Source organism: Haemorhous mexicanus, chromosome Z, assembly GCF_027477595.1.
Source record: "Haemorhous mexicanus isolate bHaeMex1 chromosome Z, bHaeMex1.pri, whole genome shotgun sequence".
Taxonomy (NCBI): domain Eukaryota; kingdom Metazoa; phylum Chordata; class Aves; order Passeriformes; family Fringillidae; genus Haemorhous; species Haemorhous mexicanus.
The window spans coordinates 821,979-842,847 of record NC_082381.1 but is presented as its reverse complement, the minus strand read 5'-3'; the positions used below and the strand labels follow the sequence as shown (position 1 = coordinate 842,847).

Genomic DNA, 20,869 nt, shown 5'->3' with positions numbered 1-20,869 from the left:
TTTTGTTTGTTTTGGGTTTTTTGTTATTTTTTTGTTTGTGGTTTTTTGTTCGTTTGTGGGTTTTGTTTTGTTTTGTTTTGTTTTTAAAGGAATCTTGGTAATTGTCTTACTGTTGAAACTGTCATACTGAGCTACCACCCAACATCAAGGGGCAGATTCCTTGATGTTGGGTGGTAGCTCTGAGGTGGGGGAGTGGGATGTGGCATTTTCTTAGTTCGGTAGGATGATGTTAAATACATATCCCTTACATGAAACTTTTAGTAACATTAACTATTGCTTTTTTTTTTTTTTCATCTCCAGAGAACAAATTCATTTGGAACTAGTAATGCAGATTTCCCCCCTGGGGACCCTGGAATGTACCAGTTGGATGTTACTCTAAGAAGAGGACAGAATCTAGCTGCGCGGGATCGTGGAGGTAAGTGAGCTGATGAACACTGCCTTAATAATTGGGAAGTTGCATGGTCATTGGGTAAATTTATATGTGGGTATTAAAATTAATATGCCCTGGGGAGAATAACTAGTGGCTGGCCACCGGCTGGATGTGACAGCATGCAGTCACATGGCCCAGCCATCCAGACAGTTCTTAACCCTGTGAGGAGGGCACCTGCCTAAACCATGGGCTGCCAGATTCTCCAGGAGAGTGCTGTGGGAGACAGCAACAAAGGCTTTGCTGAAGTCCAGGTACACAACCTTTCCATCATCCACCAGGTACTAAACCTTGCCATCATTCACAGCCTTTCCATCATCCACCAGGCAGGTCACTTGGTCATGAAATGAGATCAGGTTGGTCAAACAGAACCTGCCTTTCTTAAACCACAGTTGGCTGGGCCTGATCCCTTGATTGTCCTGTATGTGCTGTATGATCACACTCAAGAGAATCTGCTCCATAACTTGCCAAGGTACTAAGGCCAGGCTGACAGCCCTGTAGTTCCCTGGATCCACTTTCCAGCCCTTTTTATGAATGGGCAGCAGGTTGGCTAATTCCCAGTCATCTGGGACCTGATGATAAATAAATGATAGAGGGCAGCTTGGCGAGCACTTCCACCAGCTCCCTTGGTACTCCTGGGTAAATCCCATCTGGTCCCATAGTCTTGTGACTGTCCAAATGACTTCACAAGTTATTAATTCCTCTTTCATTACAGTATGTTTATTCTGTTCCCCACCCCTGTCTACCGCTCAAGGGCTGGTTTCCCTGAGAATTACTGGTCTTACTGTTACAGACTAAGGCAAAGAAGGCATTAAGTACCTCAGTCTTTTTCTCATCCTTGGTGACAGTGTTTCCCCCTGCATTCAAAAAAATTCTAAGTTTCCTGTTGACAAGGCTTGCCTGACAGCTGATCTCTGAGCACATAGGGACATTTCACTTCTCTGTCTATAAGATTTTCCTAAACTATGTCCAGCCTTCCTGGACCTCTTTATTTCCCAGCAGACTCTCTGAACCAATTCCAGAGCAGGCCAAAGTCCACCCTCCAGAACTCCAAGGCAGAGGTTTTGTTCCTTTCTTCACCATTCCTTACCTCACCAAGAATTAAAACTCCATCACTGTTCCCAAGATGGACATTCTGACCACCATATCTCTCACCAATCCCTTCTCTATTCACAAAGAGCAGATCTAGTTGAATCTCAGCCCTGGTAGGCTCCCTTGCCAGCTGTGACAGGAAATCCCACACACTCCAAGAATCTCCTAGACTGCCTCCTCTTTGCCATGTTGAGTTTCCAGCAGACATCCAGACAGTTAAAATCCACCACAAGAGCAAGAACTGGCAATTGGGAAATGTCAGCCAGCCACCTATACAATGCTTCATCCACCTCTTCATTGTGGTTGAGTGGTCTGTAAGAGATTCTCATAAGGATGTCTGCCTTGTTGGCTGCCCTTGTATCTTGAACACTGAAATTTACCATCACTATCCTTGAGCTGTATACAGCTGAAACACTCCGTGATATACAGAGCCACCCTATCAGCTCTTCTTCCTTGCCTGACCCTTCTGAAATGCTTCTAAACATCCACAGCAGCACTCCAGTCAAACTAGTCATTCTACCGTGTTTCTATAATGGTGACTTGTCTCAGCTTTTCTACTGAAGAATGCCCTCCTGTTCCTCCTGTTTGTTATCACTACTGTGTTATCAATATCAACCCTGACACTGGTGTGAGCCCTGCTGGGCTCATCTTTAGTGAGCAAGGGCTTATCCCCTTTTCCCTTCAAACCTAGTTTACAGCACTCTCAATCAACCCTTCCAACTCACAAACTAGAACCATTTTTCCTCTTTTAGATGTTCCAAGGCTGTCAGCCAAAGACTGATTTTTCCCTCTTATTTTCCAACTCAATGCCACCCCACCTTAACTATGCAGAAGTTCCTGGTACAGTCAATGGATGCTTCATTGCCAAACTGTCTACCTGAAGTCAAGACCTAAGAGAATTCCTGAGGTGGTAGAGTGGTTCCAAGGAGCAGGGGGGTGGGCTCACCATAACATAGTGTCCATAGGCAGAATTAATTTAAATACATTATCTTTGACTTCAAAATCATCACCACAGCTTGAATAACCAAGGAACAAGTTAGTTGTGCTGGACAAAACAGTTTTGTGCCACTGAAATTATGCCCCAGGAATTACAGGTGTGAATGAATGTAACACAAGAGACCACCATTTTCCACTGCTGTAGTTTTTTGAAACAAGGAGATATTAACTTCAGGTAAAGAGTACTGACATCTTGTGGCTGGATGAAATAATGCAAAGAATGCTGCTCATAACCCTTCTAATTTATGTTTAGAAGAGCATGTTGCAGTTTTAAGAAAAGCTGTTTCTTTTAGATGTATTTTTCCAGTGGATATGAATGCAGAGTTCTAAAATCTGCTGGTCCCTTGAAAAGCCCTAAAAGTTAAAGGAAAAAAAGAAGCCTTGTCTTATAATTTTGCTGTTGTTAATGAAGATGCAGTTGTTACTGAAGCTAGAGTTATTGTTTATTTTAAGATGGTCTTTGGTCATTGAGTCTCACATGCACTCCTGGATGACTGCAAGTCTCTGTGCCCACCCACCCTGAGACTCCTCCTCTCACAGGTGGTTCAGTCCTTGTGATACTTCCACATACACATCCCATGCATATGGCATTCATATGGCATATTTAACATTTTACTTATACCCATCAGTGGTGTTTTTCTGATCACAATTGTTAATCAGTTGTTTCAAGAGGCTTTGTCCAGTGCTCTCTGGTGAGTAGGTGATTGTTGCAGAAGGCATGTTGAGGGCTTTGTGGACAGACTTTGGAGTTAACGTGTGAGTGCTGTGGGAAGTGAGTCTATGGAAAAGAAAAGCTTGGACACAAGTCATTGAAGACTTTCACTGGTGGTGTCAGTCGAGTATGTGTCTTTTCAAAGGCACAACATAATTAGTTTAATATTTTACAGGAGTTATTTTAACTGTATAATTTAATTTCTTTTTTGCATTAAGATAATATACTAGCCCTATTAAGGACATAATTCTGTTAACTAAAACAAATATTGCCAATATTTAATGTGTGACTTTACGAATGAATTGCAAACAACAGAAAGTGATGCAAGCACACCTTTGATGTTAATGGAGTCAATTGAGTTTTGACAACTTGGAAAGTAATAGATTGTGACAATAAAGTATTCTTTTCATCTGATGCTGTTTTGAATTTGACTACATATGGAAATTACATTTAGTTCTGTTTGAAGTAATTTAGTCTCCATTTCCTTTTTGTATTACAAAGATAGAATTAACAGTATATATATGTATCTTTATCAGGAACAAGTGATCCATATGTCAAGTTCAAACTTGGAGGAAAAGAAGTATTTAGAAGTAAAACAGTACACAAGAACCTCAATCCTGTGTGGGAAGAAAAGACTTGCATTCTTATAGATAACCTAAGAGAACCGTTGTATATAAAGGTAAGACACCAGGTTACATATGTCTGATAAATTAGAACAGAAGAATTATTGGAAGAATTCAGGCTTTGTGATTTTCTGTATACTGGAAGATTTATTGTGCAATAGTGAAGACTATGGACCAGTTAGAGTGAAAATATATTTAAGTTTTGTCTGTAGAATGATGATGTCAACCTTTTTAAAGTGGCAAGTATAGGCATTTTTGTTAACTTCAGGTCATAATTGTTTTATATTTTTTTAGTGTGATTTTAGCAGAAGAACAGAGAAAGTGAACTGTATTTCATGACCCATTTCATTTATGGAAATATCACTGCACAATGATGATATGAAGCATAATCTGTCCCATTAAAAGCAATTCAATGCTGAGGTCAGTTTTTGAGAATTTATTGAGATGTGTACCTGATTCTCCAAAGTTTTCTAATTTTTCTGTTTGTATGGAGCACAGTGAGTTTGCTTCTGTGTTTCATACCATTTTCTGCTGTTAGAATTTTTACATTGTAGCTCTTTCTAGTAAATCACAGGTGAGGATGATTTTGTCCTCACCTGTGGGATGATGATTAGAGGCACCAATTATTCTGAAATATCACATTGTTTGAACATAGGTCAAAAAGTGGCCAGCAATGTCCTAACTAATAAGCAGCAGTGCCACTAGTGTTTCTGAGATGGTATTGGAATGAAAACCAGAAAAACTGTCATGCCCACAGAAGAGAAATAAAGAAATTCTGGCCCTGGTAGTTTATGGTGATCTATATGCAAAAGTTATTCTTAGTTGTGTAAAACAAAGTAGACAAAAATTATGTTTCCAAAAATGTATTTAGGAAAACTGTAGTCCTAGGATTCAAAATAAAACATGCTACATTGAAAATACTTCAGGAAGTATGGAAACTTGGCTTACCTATATAATTCTCTTAGTTGATCTGAAATTACATGATGTTTTAGATCAGTATCATTCTTAATCTAAAATTCATGAAAGAATTTTTAACTGAAATGTCAATTGTAGATTTTTTTTTTAGTAGAGCCATGACACTTAAACATCTTTTAATTATTAATCAGTATTATGTTTCATGCTCCTCACATAAAATACATCATTATTAGAAAAGCTTAAAAGCTAAACAGAATCCTCAAATGGCATTTTCATGCCTTTATTATGTTTAGTGACTCATAAGGAATGAACAGGTGAAAGAAAGAGGAAGATGCAAAGACTTGCAATGTAGCCACCTCTTTTAGTTTACTTATGCCAAGTATCAGCCCTGCAGTAGGGTGTGTATTTTTTTTCCCCTAGGAAAAGTGTGTCAAGTGGTATGTCTGTCATGGTTGTACTCTGAACACAGTGTGTGAAGTATTTTAGGTTTTACAGCTCATTCAAATATTTTAAGACATTATTGAATTTTACTAAGCTAAAATACTTAATTGGTATTTTTACCGTGATAATTTGTAGAGGGGGAAGAGAGGGAGAAAACAATTTTGACATTGCACTATGAGCTGAGATTTCATAATTTGTTTTCTTTTCCCACTGGAATTACTAACAGATATAGAAAATGCAAGTGTGAACACTCAAGTAGATTGATGCATGTGAGAGACTTGCGCTCACATACTTGTATCCAACCCACTGAGTGGTGCAGTTGTGCTGTAGCTTTTGGGCCAAAGGATTTCTGTTACTACTGTCTTAATCCTGTCCATATTAATGTAGTTGTAGAAGATGAACTGTTTTGCCGTCTGGAATAGTTTCTGTAGTACAATAGTAGAAGTACTTAGAGTTGAAGACCTTGAACCTAGTCCTGTCATATTTTCAATTTTCTCCTTTCTCCTTACAAGATATTAACGCGTCTCACTCTTAGTTAGCTGAAGATATGTTCTAGTACTCAGAAAACCTCATATTTACAAAAAAAAAAAAAAAGTTAATTTACTTTAAAAGTTGATTTTGATAATTGAGCTTTTCCCTTTTTTTGATTTTTTTGAAATTTGTGTTGCTACTTCTTTCTTTGTTGCTGTCCATCTACTTTGTTTATTTCATTGCAATAGCTGCCCCTTGGTTATTTGTTGTTCTTTCTTCAGACTTAGGAAATCATAACCCATCTCAAGTAATACCTTCTGATGTACTGGCCAGATTCATGTCTGGATTTCAGTAAATTTATCAAGGTATTCTTTCTTTCAGGTAGCAAATTAAGAGGCAGAGTTCTCCTAGTAAAGTATTAATTATCATTATTTCCTTACACATACTCCTTCAGTTTTAATCTTAGATTGTAATATTTCTAACCCTTCAAAGTTGCATAGCTGTCAAAATGTACAATTATATTATTTCAAATACTGATGCAAGTGTTATAATAAAAGTGGAAGCACTTTTCATAACCATATCCTGCCCTTCTGCTTCCACTTTGCAGAATTCATAAAGGAATCAATGTATAAGAAATCAGTGATTCTGATTAGGTTTATTAATTGTTTTGATCTTCCTTCTTTCAGTGCCCATGTTTATAAAAAAAAATTCTTTCATTTTTATAAAACTGCTGTCATTCACATGCGTAGTCTAGAAATAGTATACACAAGTGGCTCTATATGATGCAGTCTGAGTTATAAACAGGCAGTTCAGACTTGATTTTCTGGCGAGAAAGTTTCAGGTTACTTTCAGGTAGTCCTGATTCAACAAGTGAGAGACATGAAGTGACAGCTCTGGAAAAAGAGCTTCAAGAATGATTCATAGTCAGAAAAGCTCTAAAGAAAGAGAGAAATACTTCTAGTACTAAAAATGCTTTTGTGCATCATAGGTATTTGATTATGACTTTGGACTTCAAGATGACTTCATTGGTTCGGCATTTTTGGATCTCACATCATTGGAATTAAACAGGTATGGCACAAACAAGCCTATGGAATGTTTGTATATTTTTATCTGCTGATACCATGTTTATGGATTTGTAAGTAAAACATTATGCTAGAAAATAATTATAGAAACTTACACAGCATGAAACTAACTAAAGAAAACCAGTTATGTTTAAGAAATTATTGGATTATGAATGTTAATTTATTAGCTGATTATGCACATTTTCATTGTGTCTATGGAGAGGTTCACTTTACAACCACATTAATCTTGTTTTCATAGTAGCTGCATTACCCCCTGATGTTTGAAATTTTTTGGTGTTTTTTAACCCATTAATGTTACATTTTTGATTTAATTACTTCAGTAGATGTAATACAATACTTAATGCAGAGTAAAAGTATTTACTATTTTTTATGAGCGTTCAGCAGAAATATTTATAAGTAGAAATAAGGCAAATTTGTGCCACTGTTTTCCAGGTAACTTCATATTATTTCAGATGCCTTCAGTTCTTATGATTGAGAAATTTAATTATCTGAGAGTCTGAAATCCAAGTAAATGCAGAGATTTTGTCTCCTAGGCAAACAGATGTTAACTTGAGTCTGAAGGATCCTCATTACCCTGACCATGATCTGGGAAGTATATTCCTGTCAGTTCTGTTGGCTCCAGGGGACCAGCGAGAAGCGGTAATTTTAAGTATTTTAATAAATGTCATCACTCCTGTGATTGCTCTCTAGTTGGATGGCATAAAGCACAAGAGTAAATATCAAATTATGAGATTAATTTTACTGTTTTCATTATTAAGATAACACTGAGCGATGTTTCTGGTATAGTATATTTCACCTGAGTTGAATGCTCCCTTATATAGTTGGTAAGAAGGGATTCAGATGGATCAGGTTAAGTCAGTTGCAGGTGAATAGTGCTGATTAATATGGAGAAACATCAGTAAACCATTGGTTAAAGAATTTTGGACCTAGTCTGCTTTTTCTAGATAAGAGTATTTGAATCCTATTCCATATGAAAAATAAAGTTGAAAAAGGTAACTAATCTTAAAGGATTATTTGATGCTTTTCAATTTTTGGAATTTACATTTCAATTACAAAATTGTATAATTTTCTAAGTTTGTTGTAATTCCTTCATCAGTCTTACTTTTCTGAGCTGCATAGTTGTAAGTGAAAATAGTTTCCAGGTTTCTAGATACTCTTAGTTGTGACAAACTCCTTCTATTATAATTGCCTTGGTTTGAAAAGACAGGTGTCTGCTAAGGAAAGCAGGAGACTCCCTTGAAACGAAAAATGCAAACCCCCTCCCTCCAAATTATTATAATTTTGAAATTAAGGGGCTCTCAGGCAAAGATATGGGAGTAGGAACAACAGTTCTTTATTAGGAAAAAAAAATAAAAGAAAATATAAAATAAAAAAGCAGTAATACAAGACAACATTGGCAGAATCAGAATACAACCTGACACCCTGTGGGTCAGGGTGTCGGTAGCAGTCCCATTAAATGGTGGCTGCAGTCCTCCTGGAGTGACAGATGGGGTTCTGTTGGAGCAGTGATCCTGTAGAAGGGTGTAGGTTTCCTCTGAATGTCCAATGGTGGTGTAGATGGGTCTGGTCTTCCTCTGGGAATCCAGTGGAGAAGAAAGCTGCTCCTCTGGGAATCCAGTGGGAAAAGGCTGCCTGTAGTGTTCTAAATCTCAGATTATATCCAGGTAGGAATGCTTGGGTCCTCCTTCTGGGTGGAGCATCTCACAATGGCATGATGTAATATTATCAGTCATGCAGTGAGACTCAGTGGCCCATTAACAAAAGATCTCTCCCCTGAGGGAGGATGGATTGTGAAAGAGATAAAGAAAACTGCCTCACCTGGTTTTAACAGGTGGCCCAGTTAAGGGAAGATAACTGCCCCACCTCTAACAGATGGCAATAGAATATATACCACTGGCCACATCCTGCATTTGAAACCGAAGACAATAATTTACTAGCATTTGTGACTTTTGATGAGCAGTAGAAGTAGAACTATGGCAGAAACAGAAGAGATTATTCTCACTATGAGAGGTTGTAAAATAATATGGATTCCTTTGGCCTCAGCTAGGCTGTAGGGAAACATTTGGACCTTGCAGCTAAATTTTGCTTTAAACATGCTGTTTACAATTAAAGATAAAAACACCACTAAGCCATGGAACCTGTGCAAGTGGGACAGTGTTTTGTTGGATTTTTTATGCCAGTCTCTTTCCCGCACTGTGAGCCACCTCTGTGCAGCCACAAAACTCAGTTTACTCACAGACTTCGTCCAGGCACTTGAACACAGAGACACATGCACTCAGCCTTCCCCAGCGCCTGCAACACATCCAAATTTCCAGAATCTTCCAGGAAGAAAACTGTTCTTCATGCCCAGAACTTATGCAGGAGGTATTGGGGCATTTACCAGAAGAGTCAGGGTTATAGCCGCCAGTTTTTGCGGGCCTCCACCTCTGACAGACTGTACATCACAACCATGGGCCACGATCACCCACACATCACAGAAGCCACGGGTGGTGGTATCTTTCTCTTGCTTCTACTGTCTCTTTTTCTTTCTTTTTATCTTTTGAATTTCCCACTCTTAAGATGATCATACACTCTAGGACAGCTAGAGATGCCTTTTCCAATGTTACACTTTTTTCCCCCCCAGTTATGGTTTTAAAGCACTTATTCTAATAAAATTTTTTGTTACACTGCTTATTTAACATCATTTTGGTTTATCCACCCCTAAGGATCCTTTAACAATGAACCTGTTTGCCCTGCCTTACGGACAGGTTGCAGCAGAGGCCAAGAAAAAGCATTACTCTGATGAAAATGTCCATGGATATGGTCAGTTGTATGGTTTTTGTAAGAACATATATGTTTCTGTATGCTGCAGTGTGAGACATCTTGTTGCATACCTGCGGAGTACTGGCAGATTCTACTAGTGTTGTTTTTACACTTTTCTCTCAGGTAGTAGTAACTAGCCTAGTAAGTCAGTTAGTGGAACTAGGTGTCTGGTATATAGAAATGCAAAATTGTAGAATTTTGGAAATGATTTTATCCTCTGTTAGTTTTCCTCAAGGCATTCTGTTAGCACTTAATAAAAATAATGAAGTATAGTGCTAGTGTGCTAGTGCTAGTGCATCTAGCTAGTGCTAGTGCATCTAGCTTATATAAGGAGTGTACTTTTCCTTTTTTTTAGCAATATGTTTGTCCATACAGCTCAGAATTTCGTCTTTCAAATTTACACCACAAGCGTCTTAAATTAAGAAGTTAATTAATTTAAATTAAGAAATTAACTTAATTTCGGGTTGTTTTTTTTTTTTTCATTTGGGTAAGACCAGTCCGGTCTGAGTCAGGTGATACTTGCCCTGTTTTTCCAAGTTGCTTTGACACTATCCTGCCATAATCCTAAATCATGCAACACAGAAACAGTGTATTTTTATGTGGTATACCATTATGTGGACAGCACAGGTTTCCTTTCTTCATCCTACAGAGAGGGTAGCTACTGTGCTGCCTCCTGTTGTCTGCTATTATACCAAGTGTTCCAGAATTGTAGAGGTGAGATAGTGAAATGAAGACACTACAGTGTAACATGTTTTTCATAAGGGGGTTCATAAATTAGCACTGGATGTTGAGAGTATTGGGAGACTGTAGTGTTGCTGGTTAGCAAATTTTTTGATATCCAAATGGCTGGTTGTAATAGGATGAAGAATTTGGTTTATGTTATTACACATTTCATTATTAGCTTTTTAAATATAACTCAAGTCACCAAATTTTCTTCCCATTTAAACTATTATATAGAACTTCAGTCTGAAAATGCCCACTATTCCAATTAAGAATCAGATGCCTAATCTGAAGCTTAATATTAATTGGAAACCAGTCTTCCCAAGATAGGCTCACCACACAGTTCTGGTGAAGTTACAATAAAATCAGAGTTTGTGTCACAATGCAAGGAAGATGACCTACAAAATTAATATGTAATTGCTGTATGTTTAATGTCTTAAGGGTTTAATAGTTGAAAACTCAATTGGCTTCTTTCAGTTACTACATGTACTTATTTATTTATTAGCTTTTATTGACTCTTGAAGGAACAGGTATATTACAAAATCTACCACTCCAGTTGAACTGCTATCCTTGGCAAGTTTTGAAAGGTTTTGTAATAATGAAGATATTTTTATTGAAATGAAAGGGATTGAGGTCAATATATTTTCAAATGTTATGTTAGAGGATTAAGACTAATTCTTGTCTACTCTTGAAAATGTGCAGCATATAAAGCAGCACTAAAAGCAACTCCCAAATTCCTGGTCTGTGTAGCACGCTGTTTGAATGATTGATGCTCCCCTTCTACTTGGATATCTCTACACAGGTAGTAATTTGAGCATCCTTGAAATATGTAGATAAAAACCTGAGCACTTTTAAGTATGCATTAATGACTGATGCATGGAAGACACAGATACACTGTCTCTTCACATCATGTGCAGTGTTTTCCTGTCATTGCAAATTTCCTTAAATCCTGTTGGTTTGATATCCCTATATAATGTACATTTCAAAAATTAATTTTCTCCTGAATAGGTTTCATTTTGCTCAGGTGATAACTCTTAAGTTGCTTGCAATTGAGAGTTGCAAGTAATTATGTAATTAGGGTAATACTTTACCTCTTTACATGACGTGTGTGTTGTCACACATAAATGGTGTTAAATTGTAAAGCTGAAGATTACAGAAATTGCCTGGAAGTACTTAAGTTGCAGTAACTATAATTCCAAATGTTTAAAATGAGAGTGTTTATTAAGACCATGAGGGAAATACAAAAATAGAACAGCTTTAAAACAAGAAGTGTTAGATTTCCCATGCAGCCACACAAACCACATGGTGTTTTGATCCTGTATTTTGGGCAGTTCTCTAGCCATATTTCAAATTAAGCCTTTTAAAACAAGACTTACTGTTTGTGATGTGTTGTTTGGTAACTTTTTGATGTAGATTATACTTTCCAAAGAGATCCTTTCACTGCCTGAACTGCAGCGAGGCTGTTTTGGAGGTCATGCACTGATGTGCAGGTAAAGTCTTCTGAGGATGTGTTGTTGGAGGACAGGTCTCACAAAGCATTTTATTGATGTTTCAAAAAAATGTAGCTGTATGTTACAGGAAAATGCATCCTCTCACACTGCCTAAGAAATATTGATACTTCTGGAGGATAAGATACTCCAAGTGCAAGTTTGAAATTAAATGGGACAAATTCAGGGGCCTAGTTGTATATTGCCATCTGTCTGTGAGAGAGGTATTATTGAAAATGATTTTTAAGATAAGCAGCCAATTTAACACAGTAATAGATTGTTTTGGATGAAGACTTGAGGTGTGAAAAGAAATTACAGAGATATTTGGTCCACACAGGAGCATTTTTTCCCCTTATCTTTCTGAAAAAAGTTCTGATGAAATTCAGATTTTCTGTGTATTGACTGATGAGATGATCTTGAGACTTACAGCTGGAAAGCCCCACTTCCTCAGATCATTATATTTTGGGATTCATGTATCAATTAAGAATATTAACATAAATATACAATAATATAACTGTGTGTAAAATTGACAGTGTAATTGTGTTACACTGACTAGGAAAGAGGATTATTTATTTTTGAGTCCTGATGAACTGTGAAAAGCAGTGTTTAAGTAGTTTACAATTGTGTTTTTTCAGTAGAAGATATTGGACATAATTTCGATCATAAAGAGATTCGGTAAACCAGTTTAATAAATAAGGACACATTATTTTATTTTTTGTGGTACGTTTTATTTGAACAAAATACAGAAATAGCCTGCAGTTATTGAATACTATTGTAAGAGTATGGACTGATAAATCAAAATTTCTAGAAAATCTTGTCTGTATCTTTGCCATTTGCTAGCTGGTGCTTGTCCTAAAGGCATTAAAATGTGAATATTTAAAGTAATAACCTAGTAATGTCTCTTCAAACTATGTACATAAATAGAAAGATAGCGTATCTAAAGTTATTAGAAGTCCTATTCTTTTGATTTTTGACATGTAAAGGCAATTGATTTGTTGTGATTTATGAAAAATCATAAATCGTGAATCAAAATTGATAATGAATTATTTTATATGACTATAAGCATTAGAAAGTTTTTAGTGTTCAAGGGAAGTTTAGTCTATTTCTGGACTAGCACAGTAAGTTGAAGCAGCACTTGTTCCAACAATTAGTTTGTGTTTGCTTTGTCCTGTTTAGCACTACTTGTCCTTTATATTAATGCCTCATTTCAGTTTTACTCTTTGGGAGGACAGATAGCTTAGCTAGCCAGTGCAAACTAAAAAGATGTAAAATAAATAAATATGAGAGAGGTATGTGTATATAAAAATGTTTAAACCTGTCAGCTCTAAAGATTTGTTAATTTTAACTCAGTTAATAAAAATAATGTGGTTTTGATGTACTTTCTGTATTTTTCATTAGTTTCTGCTTATGATGACCAGTTTAAAAGAAGTCAAAACTAGCAATTGATTTTTTTTCCTAGACCTACTCCAACAAAGCTTGTCTTGTTACTTTAATTCTGACAGTGTTTATTATTTCCTTCTGGATACATGTGGTGCTGTGTGTGACAGCGTGCTGCTTGTGATTTCGTGCATGTATATAGACTTCCTGGGGATTCTGTTTGGTGTTGTAGTCATGGGTGCCACAATGCATGTGAGTTTTTATGGGTCTTTTTCCATCAGCATTCAGCACACAGATTCCACCACTGGAAAACCTGCAGTAAGCAAGTTCTTCAGAGCTACATGTCACCCATTTCTTCATTACCGTGGCAGTTCCCTACCTGGGTCTTAACAGGCAGTTTTCAGCTATAGGAAATGACTATTTCCTGAAAGCTGGTAGCTTGATAAGAAGCATTGCCAGTCAAGACCAGCAGTGACTGGGGACAGCTGTTCATCACTGCCAGCAACCTAACAAACAAAGAAAATGGAAAAAAAGTAAACATATGAGTTCTATTTGGATATTGTTATTTATTGAGATTAAAGTTCAAGGCATTGTTTTTTTCCTAAAACAATCTATCTCAAATGTTACTTAGGTTTTTTTGCTTCATATGAAACTATTAACATTAATGTGCTATCAGTTTGCTTGCTGTCTTAAATCATGTGTTGCATTATTTATTTATTTATTTATTTGCCAGAGGGACATTAACATAATAGAGAAGAACTCCGGCAATAGACTCAGGGCATGGAATATTTTCAGATTAACAAGTTCCATATAGATCATCCATCCTGATCTGCCCTATGCTATATATTTATTTTATTGGCTTTTAAGGATGGTTGTTATGGCTTATCCTGCTTTAGCTGATAATGATAATTTACCAAGTAAATTACCATTTACTTGGTAAGGGTGATCATACCTTTCTGTAGCTACTACACAAACTGAACTTCTCAGAGTTGAAAAAGTCATAGAGTGGTTTGGTTTGGAAGGGACCTTAAAGATCGTTTAGTTCCACTCAACCTCTTCCACTAGATCAGGTTGCTCAGGTCCCCATACAACCTAGCCTGGAACACTTGCAGGAATGGGGCAGCCACAACTTGCTTGGCTGACAAATTCCAGTGCCTCACCACCCTCATAGTGAAGAATTTCTTCCTAGTATCTAATCTAAACCTGTATAGTTAATTCAGCTGTCAGGACTTCCTCTGTTCCTTGCTTACAGCCTGGTCTGAAGCACAGTGAAGCTGAGTTTGTGCTCTGACCTGTAGCTGTGTAGGATTCAGAAATTACAAGAAAAGGAGGAGCTGTGCTGTATTGAGCAGGACTCAGGAATTCAGATTTTTTTCAGGACCTGCTGTGTCTCAAGCTGTCAAATTCTTACATGCCTTGCTATAAAAATGAGTTGAATGGCATTCTCTAGCTTAATAAAACATTTAGTATATTTTCCAAAGGCACAGTGCTACAATTATTATTAACTTACTGTGGAGCACTTAGGATTTAACTGTCAATAGCAATTAAAAAAGTTTCCTCAGTGGCTAGTTATTTTTCTTCTCACAAAAATCTGTCTATTTGAAAAATTTCTGGGTATTTCAGAAATAAATTTTCTGAAATACCCCACATTTTCTATCATTTGAATTTTTTCACCAAAATATAATTTAATTTCTTAGCAAGGAAAATATTTTCATTTCAAATTTTTTTTCCATTATCTGAAAAAGCAAGTGTTCTTGAAATAGTTAATAAAAATTTATAATTATGGGTTTTTTTCCACAGTGAAAGTTTCAATAGAAATTAATGGCCTTTGATTTATTCTTGCTCAATGTCAGTAACAGGCTGCTAAACCTTATTAAGTTGTATAAAGTAATTTCTTTGCATTTCCACAGAAATGCTTTAAGCAACAGTTGCATTTACAGATAAGCTTTCCATAACGTACTTGATCAGAATGTCTCTTTTATTTAATGATTAGGAATCTGTCCTGGGTACTTTGGCTCCTAGCAGTGTCAAGGTTTTACAGATTGTTTAGGTAATGGAACAGGGAAACTGAGATTTGGCTTTTTCAAAGAGTGAAGATATAACTATTTTTTTCTACTTCGTGTATGTAATTATCCAACCAAAGAACTATTTTTACTGCTGTAAAATGAGCAAGCAGTGAGAACCTTAAGGATTTTGTAATAGATTTGTGTCATCAAAGGAGTGTCATGCAGGTTTTCTCTTTTGTGGCTATACCTGTGAGTAAGGTATACAGTAGTATTCAAAAAGGTTGGAACACTTTTTTATTAAGAAATAATGAATAAATATTCAAATATCAGTCAGAATTGAAATCACTATCATGGCATAATTATTTCTTTTCATTTTTTGATCTAGTTCTTTCTGTCTTTTCTGTCTTTTCTTTCTTACAAGTTTATGTAAAACATTGTCTCCAGAAATGAGACACCCTTACGGCCCAGAAAAGTATGCCTGGGTATGCACAGGGCTGCTACTTGTCTGGATTTATTTCAGTCTTGTGCGTATCTGTTGCTGGAGTGTACATGTTGCTGCTTCAGTTATAGTGGTGGTTATATGTGAATTGCCCTGTTTGAGACTGTTGGCCTCCTTTTCCGTATTGCAGAGAAAAGGTAATAAAAATGCTCTATTTTATTTTCAGACAATGCCAATGAGGAAGAGTTGGAAAAGATCAAGTAAGGTAACTTTGTAACTTTTAGCATGTGGTCTTCTAGCTGGTGGCGTTGGTTTTTTTGTTTGGTTTTTTAGAACAACTATGATTTCTTGCCAAGCATGCCATATAGGAGTGGAAACTTCTGGCACAGGATTTACTGTCCTTCCAAATGTATTTTAATGACAGTGTTTTTTGTTTCATTAAATACCTCATGGTATAGTTCAGCTTTTAATATAATCATAAAACCTTTCAGCTTTGTCACAGCGCTTTAACCTATCTGGAAGCCATCTAGTAAACTTCTTGTAAGTTGCCAACATATCCTGATTCCTTTTCTAAAGCCTTTAATTTCTCGGGTGTAAACAATTTCTTGTGTTAATGTGAACAAAGAATTCATGCCAAAGAGTATGTTTTATTTTCCTAGTATGTACTTCTCATACTGATTCATGTTTTTGTGTGCAAAGTTTTCACAGTGAAACTTGAAGACAAATTTCCCCTATCAGTGGTTGTGCACAGGTGGCAGTCATAGCCAGGCCTTACGAGAGCATAGTGGACTCCGCTTCGTAGAGCTCTTTAAGCTTCTCCTCTCTTAGGAGTTATGGATGTGATAAAAATGGAGCGATGTTTGCTGTTTTCCACAAGAGAAAGACTGAGAGTTTGACTGTCGTGGAATGCAACCAATTTTTACCTTTTTTCATCTCTCTGTATTGTTAAAAAGAGTGTATTTACTGCCTAAAGTGAGTGAATAAAAAAAAAAAAAGGTGTCTAAAAGTAGGTACGTAACCCTATTAGGTAACAGAGAAAGGGCCCTTTTTGAGATCATTCTTCTTCAGGAAGTGTTTGGCTTGTGCTTCTGAGAGCTGAGAAAAAAGCAGAATATTAGAATTTTTTAAAGATACCATTATAAAATTTCCTAAACCAAATTTTGTGTCTGTCTAGACTTTATGTACACCTCTAAGAAATTAATTTGTTTTTACATGTTATGGCACTGTTCTTTGATTTTAAAGTTTGTCCTTGAAGCCTACCTTTTTTTGTAACATAGGTAGCTTGAAGTTAAGATGTAGCAATGCAGATCACTATGGTGTGGCATGTGTTCATGAACTGCATGCCCAGGTCATGTTTTCCTATGTGACTATAACTATTTAAACAAAGCTATTTCAGTGAAGGCAATTCCTTTTAGCCAAAGCATATGGAGAGAGAGCTCTGTCAGAAATATCCATTTCACTGAAAATTGCTTTCTTCTGAATAAGTGTCTACTTTTTCCATTTGCACATCTATGGGAGAATTGCTATTAAATTGAGTTTGAACATGATCAGACCCCATGTTAAACTTCTTAGATTAATGACTCATTAAGGAAACACCAGGAAAAAACTTTGTAAATGTTTTTAATATGAGGACAAACTCATTAGACAAGTGGTTTAGCAGTTTTAGCCAACATATTACGGGAAAAATTTATGTAAGATTTATCTGCTATGCCCTCTCAAGTAACATCATCCCAGTAAAATCTGGAGGAAAAGTTAATATGTCTTCTTCTCTTATATCCTTTCTTCTGTTTCAAATCATCAATGGTAGTTTAGAACTGAGACCACTAGAAGGTACTAAAATAACAACACTCTAATTTATACTATTAATATGTGATGAGTTTCTATTAATACTAATAATTAATTACTATTAATATGTTGCTGAGGGACATTGATCAATTAGAATGAAATGTCCATTCTTACCAGAAATGAAGATAAATTAGTATGTTCTGCAACATGTATAAACGAAGATAAAAATACATTGTCATCCCAAAGTCATCAAATCACACTGTGGTTTGGGTTGCAAGGGACCTTAAACCATCTAGTTCAACCCCTGTGCAGGGACACATCCCATTTGACCAGGTTGCTCAGGGCCCCATCCAGTATGGCCTTGAACACTTCCAGGGTTGGGGCATCCACAGCTTTTCTGCACAACCTGTTCCAGTGCCTCACTACCCTCACAGTCAGAACTTTCATCCTAATACTCAGTCTCAAGCTGAGAGTCAGTTTGAAGCTATTCCTCCTTTTCCTGTCACTCCATCTCCTTGTCAAAAGTGTCTCTTCAGCTCTTTTGTAGCCCCTTTTGGTACTGGAAAGGGCTCTAAGCTCTCTCCAGATGCTTCTCCATGTTAAACAACCTCAACTCTCACAGTCTGCCTTCTCCAACCCTCTGAGCATCTTTGTGGCCTCCTCTGGACCCAGTCCAATAGGTCCATGTCCTTGAGAATCTCAGAGCTGGATCAAGTACTTCAGATGGGGTCACAACAGAGGAGAACAGAGTACAGGATGAAAATCACCTCCTTTGACCTGCTGACCAAACTTCCCTCGATGCAGCCCAGATGGCCATCTGTGTCCTGGGCTGCAGCGACACTCGAGAAGGTCCCGCAAGACCTTCTCCTCAGGGCTGCTCTCATTCCATTCTCTGCCAAGCCTGAAACTGTGCTTGCCTTAGCCCTGACCAAGGTGCAGAATGTTGCACTTTGCTTTGTTGCACTCTGTGAGATTTGCATGGGCCTCAGTCACTAATGAGAAACTACTTCTGATTAGTTGCAATTGGGGATGATAGGGTGTATTTACTGCCTAGAGCAAGTGAATTAAAGTGTTTTTTCTTTGCGTTTATATTTTCTTTAGTTCTGCTTTAGAAACTTTTGCACATACTATTAAACTGAAAAATAGAACTTACGAACATTTTAAACAAGAATGAAGTGCTGAGTGACTTTCAGCTCTGAACTGATGACTGTTTTTAAAATTTATTTTAGAAACTTTTCCAAAAGTCTGTGTGTTCCAATTCCACAAACTGAAGTTCCAAAACTTATGGCCTTAAAAACTGATGGTTTTATGCCCAACTCAAAATACTTAGTTTTTGTAGTTCCTGATTTGCATTTTCCTAATATCAAAGTTTTAAAATGGAAACAAAATGCTTTTTCCACTGGAATGAGATGCCTCTTGAGAAGACAATAAAATTGGAAATAGCAAATCATGGTGTAAGTATTGCAAGGACAAACAAACATTGAGTTGTATGATATTTCTTAATTGAAGGAATTTACAGTTGGTTTAATCTTTCTACCAGAATCTCTGAGCCAAAACTCTAAGGAATTTTAGAGTACATGGTAGAATTACTGCATTTTGAGTTCTTTGAAGAATCTTTTAAGACTGAGAAAAACATCTGTGTTTTGTAGGCCATGATGTTCTAGATATCAGTTTAGCAGCTGTAAATAGTGCTTGAAGGAAAGCTACTAAATAATGGAAGTGAAAAACAGAATAGATAGACCTGTTTGGTAGACATCTAATTAAAAAAATTATGCAAATACTTGATGAGGCTTATATTTGCATTAATTGTGTGAGTGATAACAGCTGATCCAGCTAAGCACAAAACCAGCAGAGTAGTATTTTGTCATGGGGTTTCATTTCTGCATTTCCAAAAGCGTGGGAAGTTTCCATCAAGTTTTGGTTGCCACTCTTTTTGTGTATCAAGTCCTTGTCAGCTTTGGGACTGTGGTGACATTGGCTATCCCAACCTCTTGACTTTTACGTGTTGCAGCCACAATTTCCAAGGGGAATTACTGGGACAAAGAATGGAGGCGGTTAGGACTATGCTGGCACAGGCTCACTTGGAAAGTGTTTCCACACACGTTGTCCTGTATAAATGTTTTCATCCTGGTAAAGAAAATCCAAGTCACAGTGAGTGCCAGAGTCTGCGTCTTACTGCACCTGAGCTGCAACCAGCAAGTACACTTAAACAGAATGCCAAATTATTCAATTTAGAAAACCACAAAAATATGTGAAACGCTGCAAAAGTAAAGCTGTTATTACAAATATTGTAGTGTCATAATAGCATTGCTGTACAGAAGCAGTATTAGGTTGTTGGTGCAAACTCCATAAACCAGACCTAACATGGCAGTTAAAACACTCAAGATGTAGGGCAATGTAAATTTCTCAACTGTATAAATTTTTATTAGCTGCACCTAGAATTAGAAGAGCCTAAAATCTAAGATTTAGTTTGTAAAAATTAAGGAAAGCTTTATTTTGTATTGCAATAATTATCAGTAGCAGTCCATTTAGAAAACTTTCTTAGTTACAATGAGGAAAAAGTAAGAAGGAATCATCATGATCCCACTGAAGGCATTTCTGTAGCTCAGTGTCTATAATGCTGATGAATTCAAACCATTTTTCCATTTCTATTTGCCAATAGTAGAGGGAGAATGAGAAATCACTTGTAATGAGTTGTGTTCTCTCAGAACCTGAAGAGGCTGACTGAGGACATAGGCTGACCCCAGCCTCTTTTCCCTTCGCCAAATGCTGTTCAGGAAATACACAGCTGGACCTCAAGGTTTGAGAAGGTCTACTTCCTAACATTCTTCACTGCAGCTATTACATATAATACTAAATGTGTGATTTTATAAGTTTAGAACTCTAGTATAATCAGAAAACCATGTGGGGATATTTAAATTTATTACTTTATCTATTTTGCATTTTGATAATGTAAAAATATTTAAATCCAGTTCAAACTCTGTTCTGACACACAATGTAGGATCTACATAGAGTAGACCTTTCAGGTCATACTTTTAGTTGCTTCTAATGTAGGAAGAGCATTGCAAATGCATGTGACCGTCTCTTGATTTTTTCATTGGTTTGTACATAGAGCTAGCAGTTGTATTTACTGAAATTCTCAATCTTTATTTTACATTGTTTATCCAAGCTCTGCAAGCATTCTAGAAACCGGGGGAGAGGAATTCTTCTTACGTGAATTTACAGCAGAATTTTTGCAACATTGACTTTGATTCGCTTTGCTGTATTTCTATATCTGTTAAGTGGTGGAGAGAAGTATTTTTCTTTCCTATATTTTTTCACTAACTTCTTGATTGATATTTTTTTGAGCTTTGAAACCAAAGTTATTTTTTGGATTGAAGTGCCTTTGCAGGTCATATAGTGCATTATTGATTTGCTTTTTAAAAAAATTATTAAGTTTGTGGTAGACGTTTTTATTTCTGTCTGTTGTGTTCTGGGACTCAGAGGAGCAGTAT

At 36.7% G+C, this 20,869-nt stretch overlaps 1 protein-coding gene across 1 annotated transcript in view; it reads left to right on the top strand.

Moving 5' to 3' along the window:
* Positions 1-20,869, top strand: part of MCTP1 (multiple C2 and transmembrane domain containing 1) — a 210,836-nt gene that overhangs the window by 53,389 nt on the left and 136,578 nt on the right. Inside the window, exons 2-5 of the mRNA XM_059836614.1 lie at positions 301-415; positions 3,764-3,906; positions 6,666-6,745; positions 7,293-7,398. Coding sequence (XP_059692597.1) covers positions 301-415; positions 3,764-3,906; positions 6,666-6,745; positions 7,293-7,398 — 444 coding nt within the window. The remainder of the gene's footprint in view (positions 1-300; positions 416-3,763; positions 3,907-6,665; positions 6,746-7,292; positions 7,399-20,869) is intronic.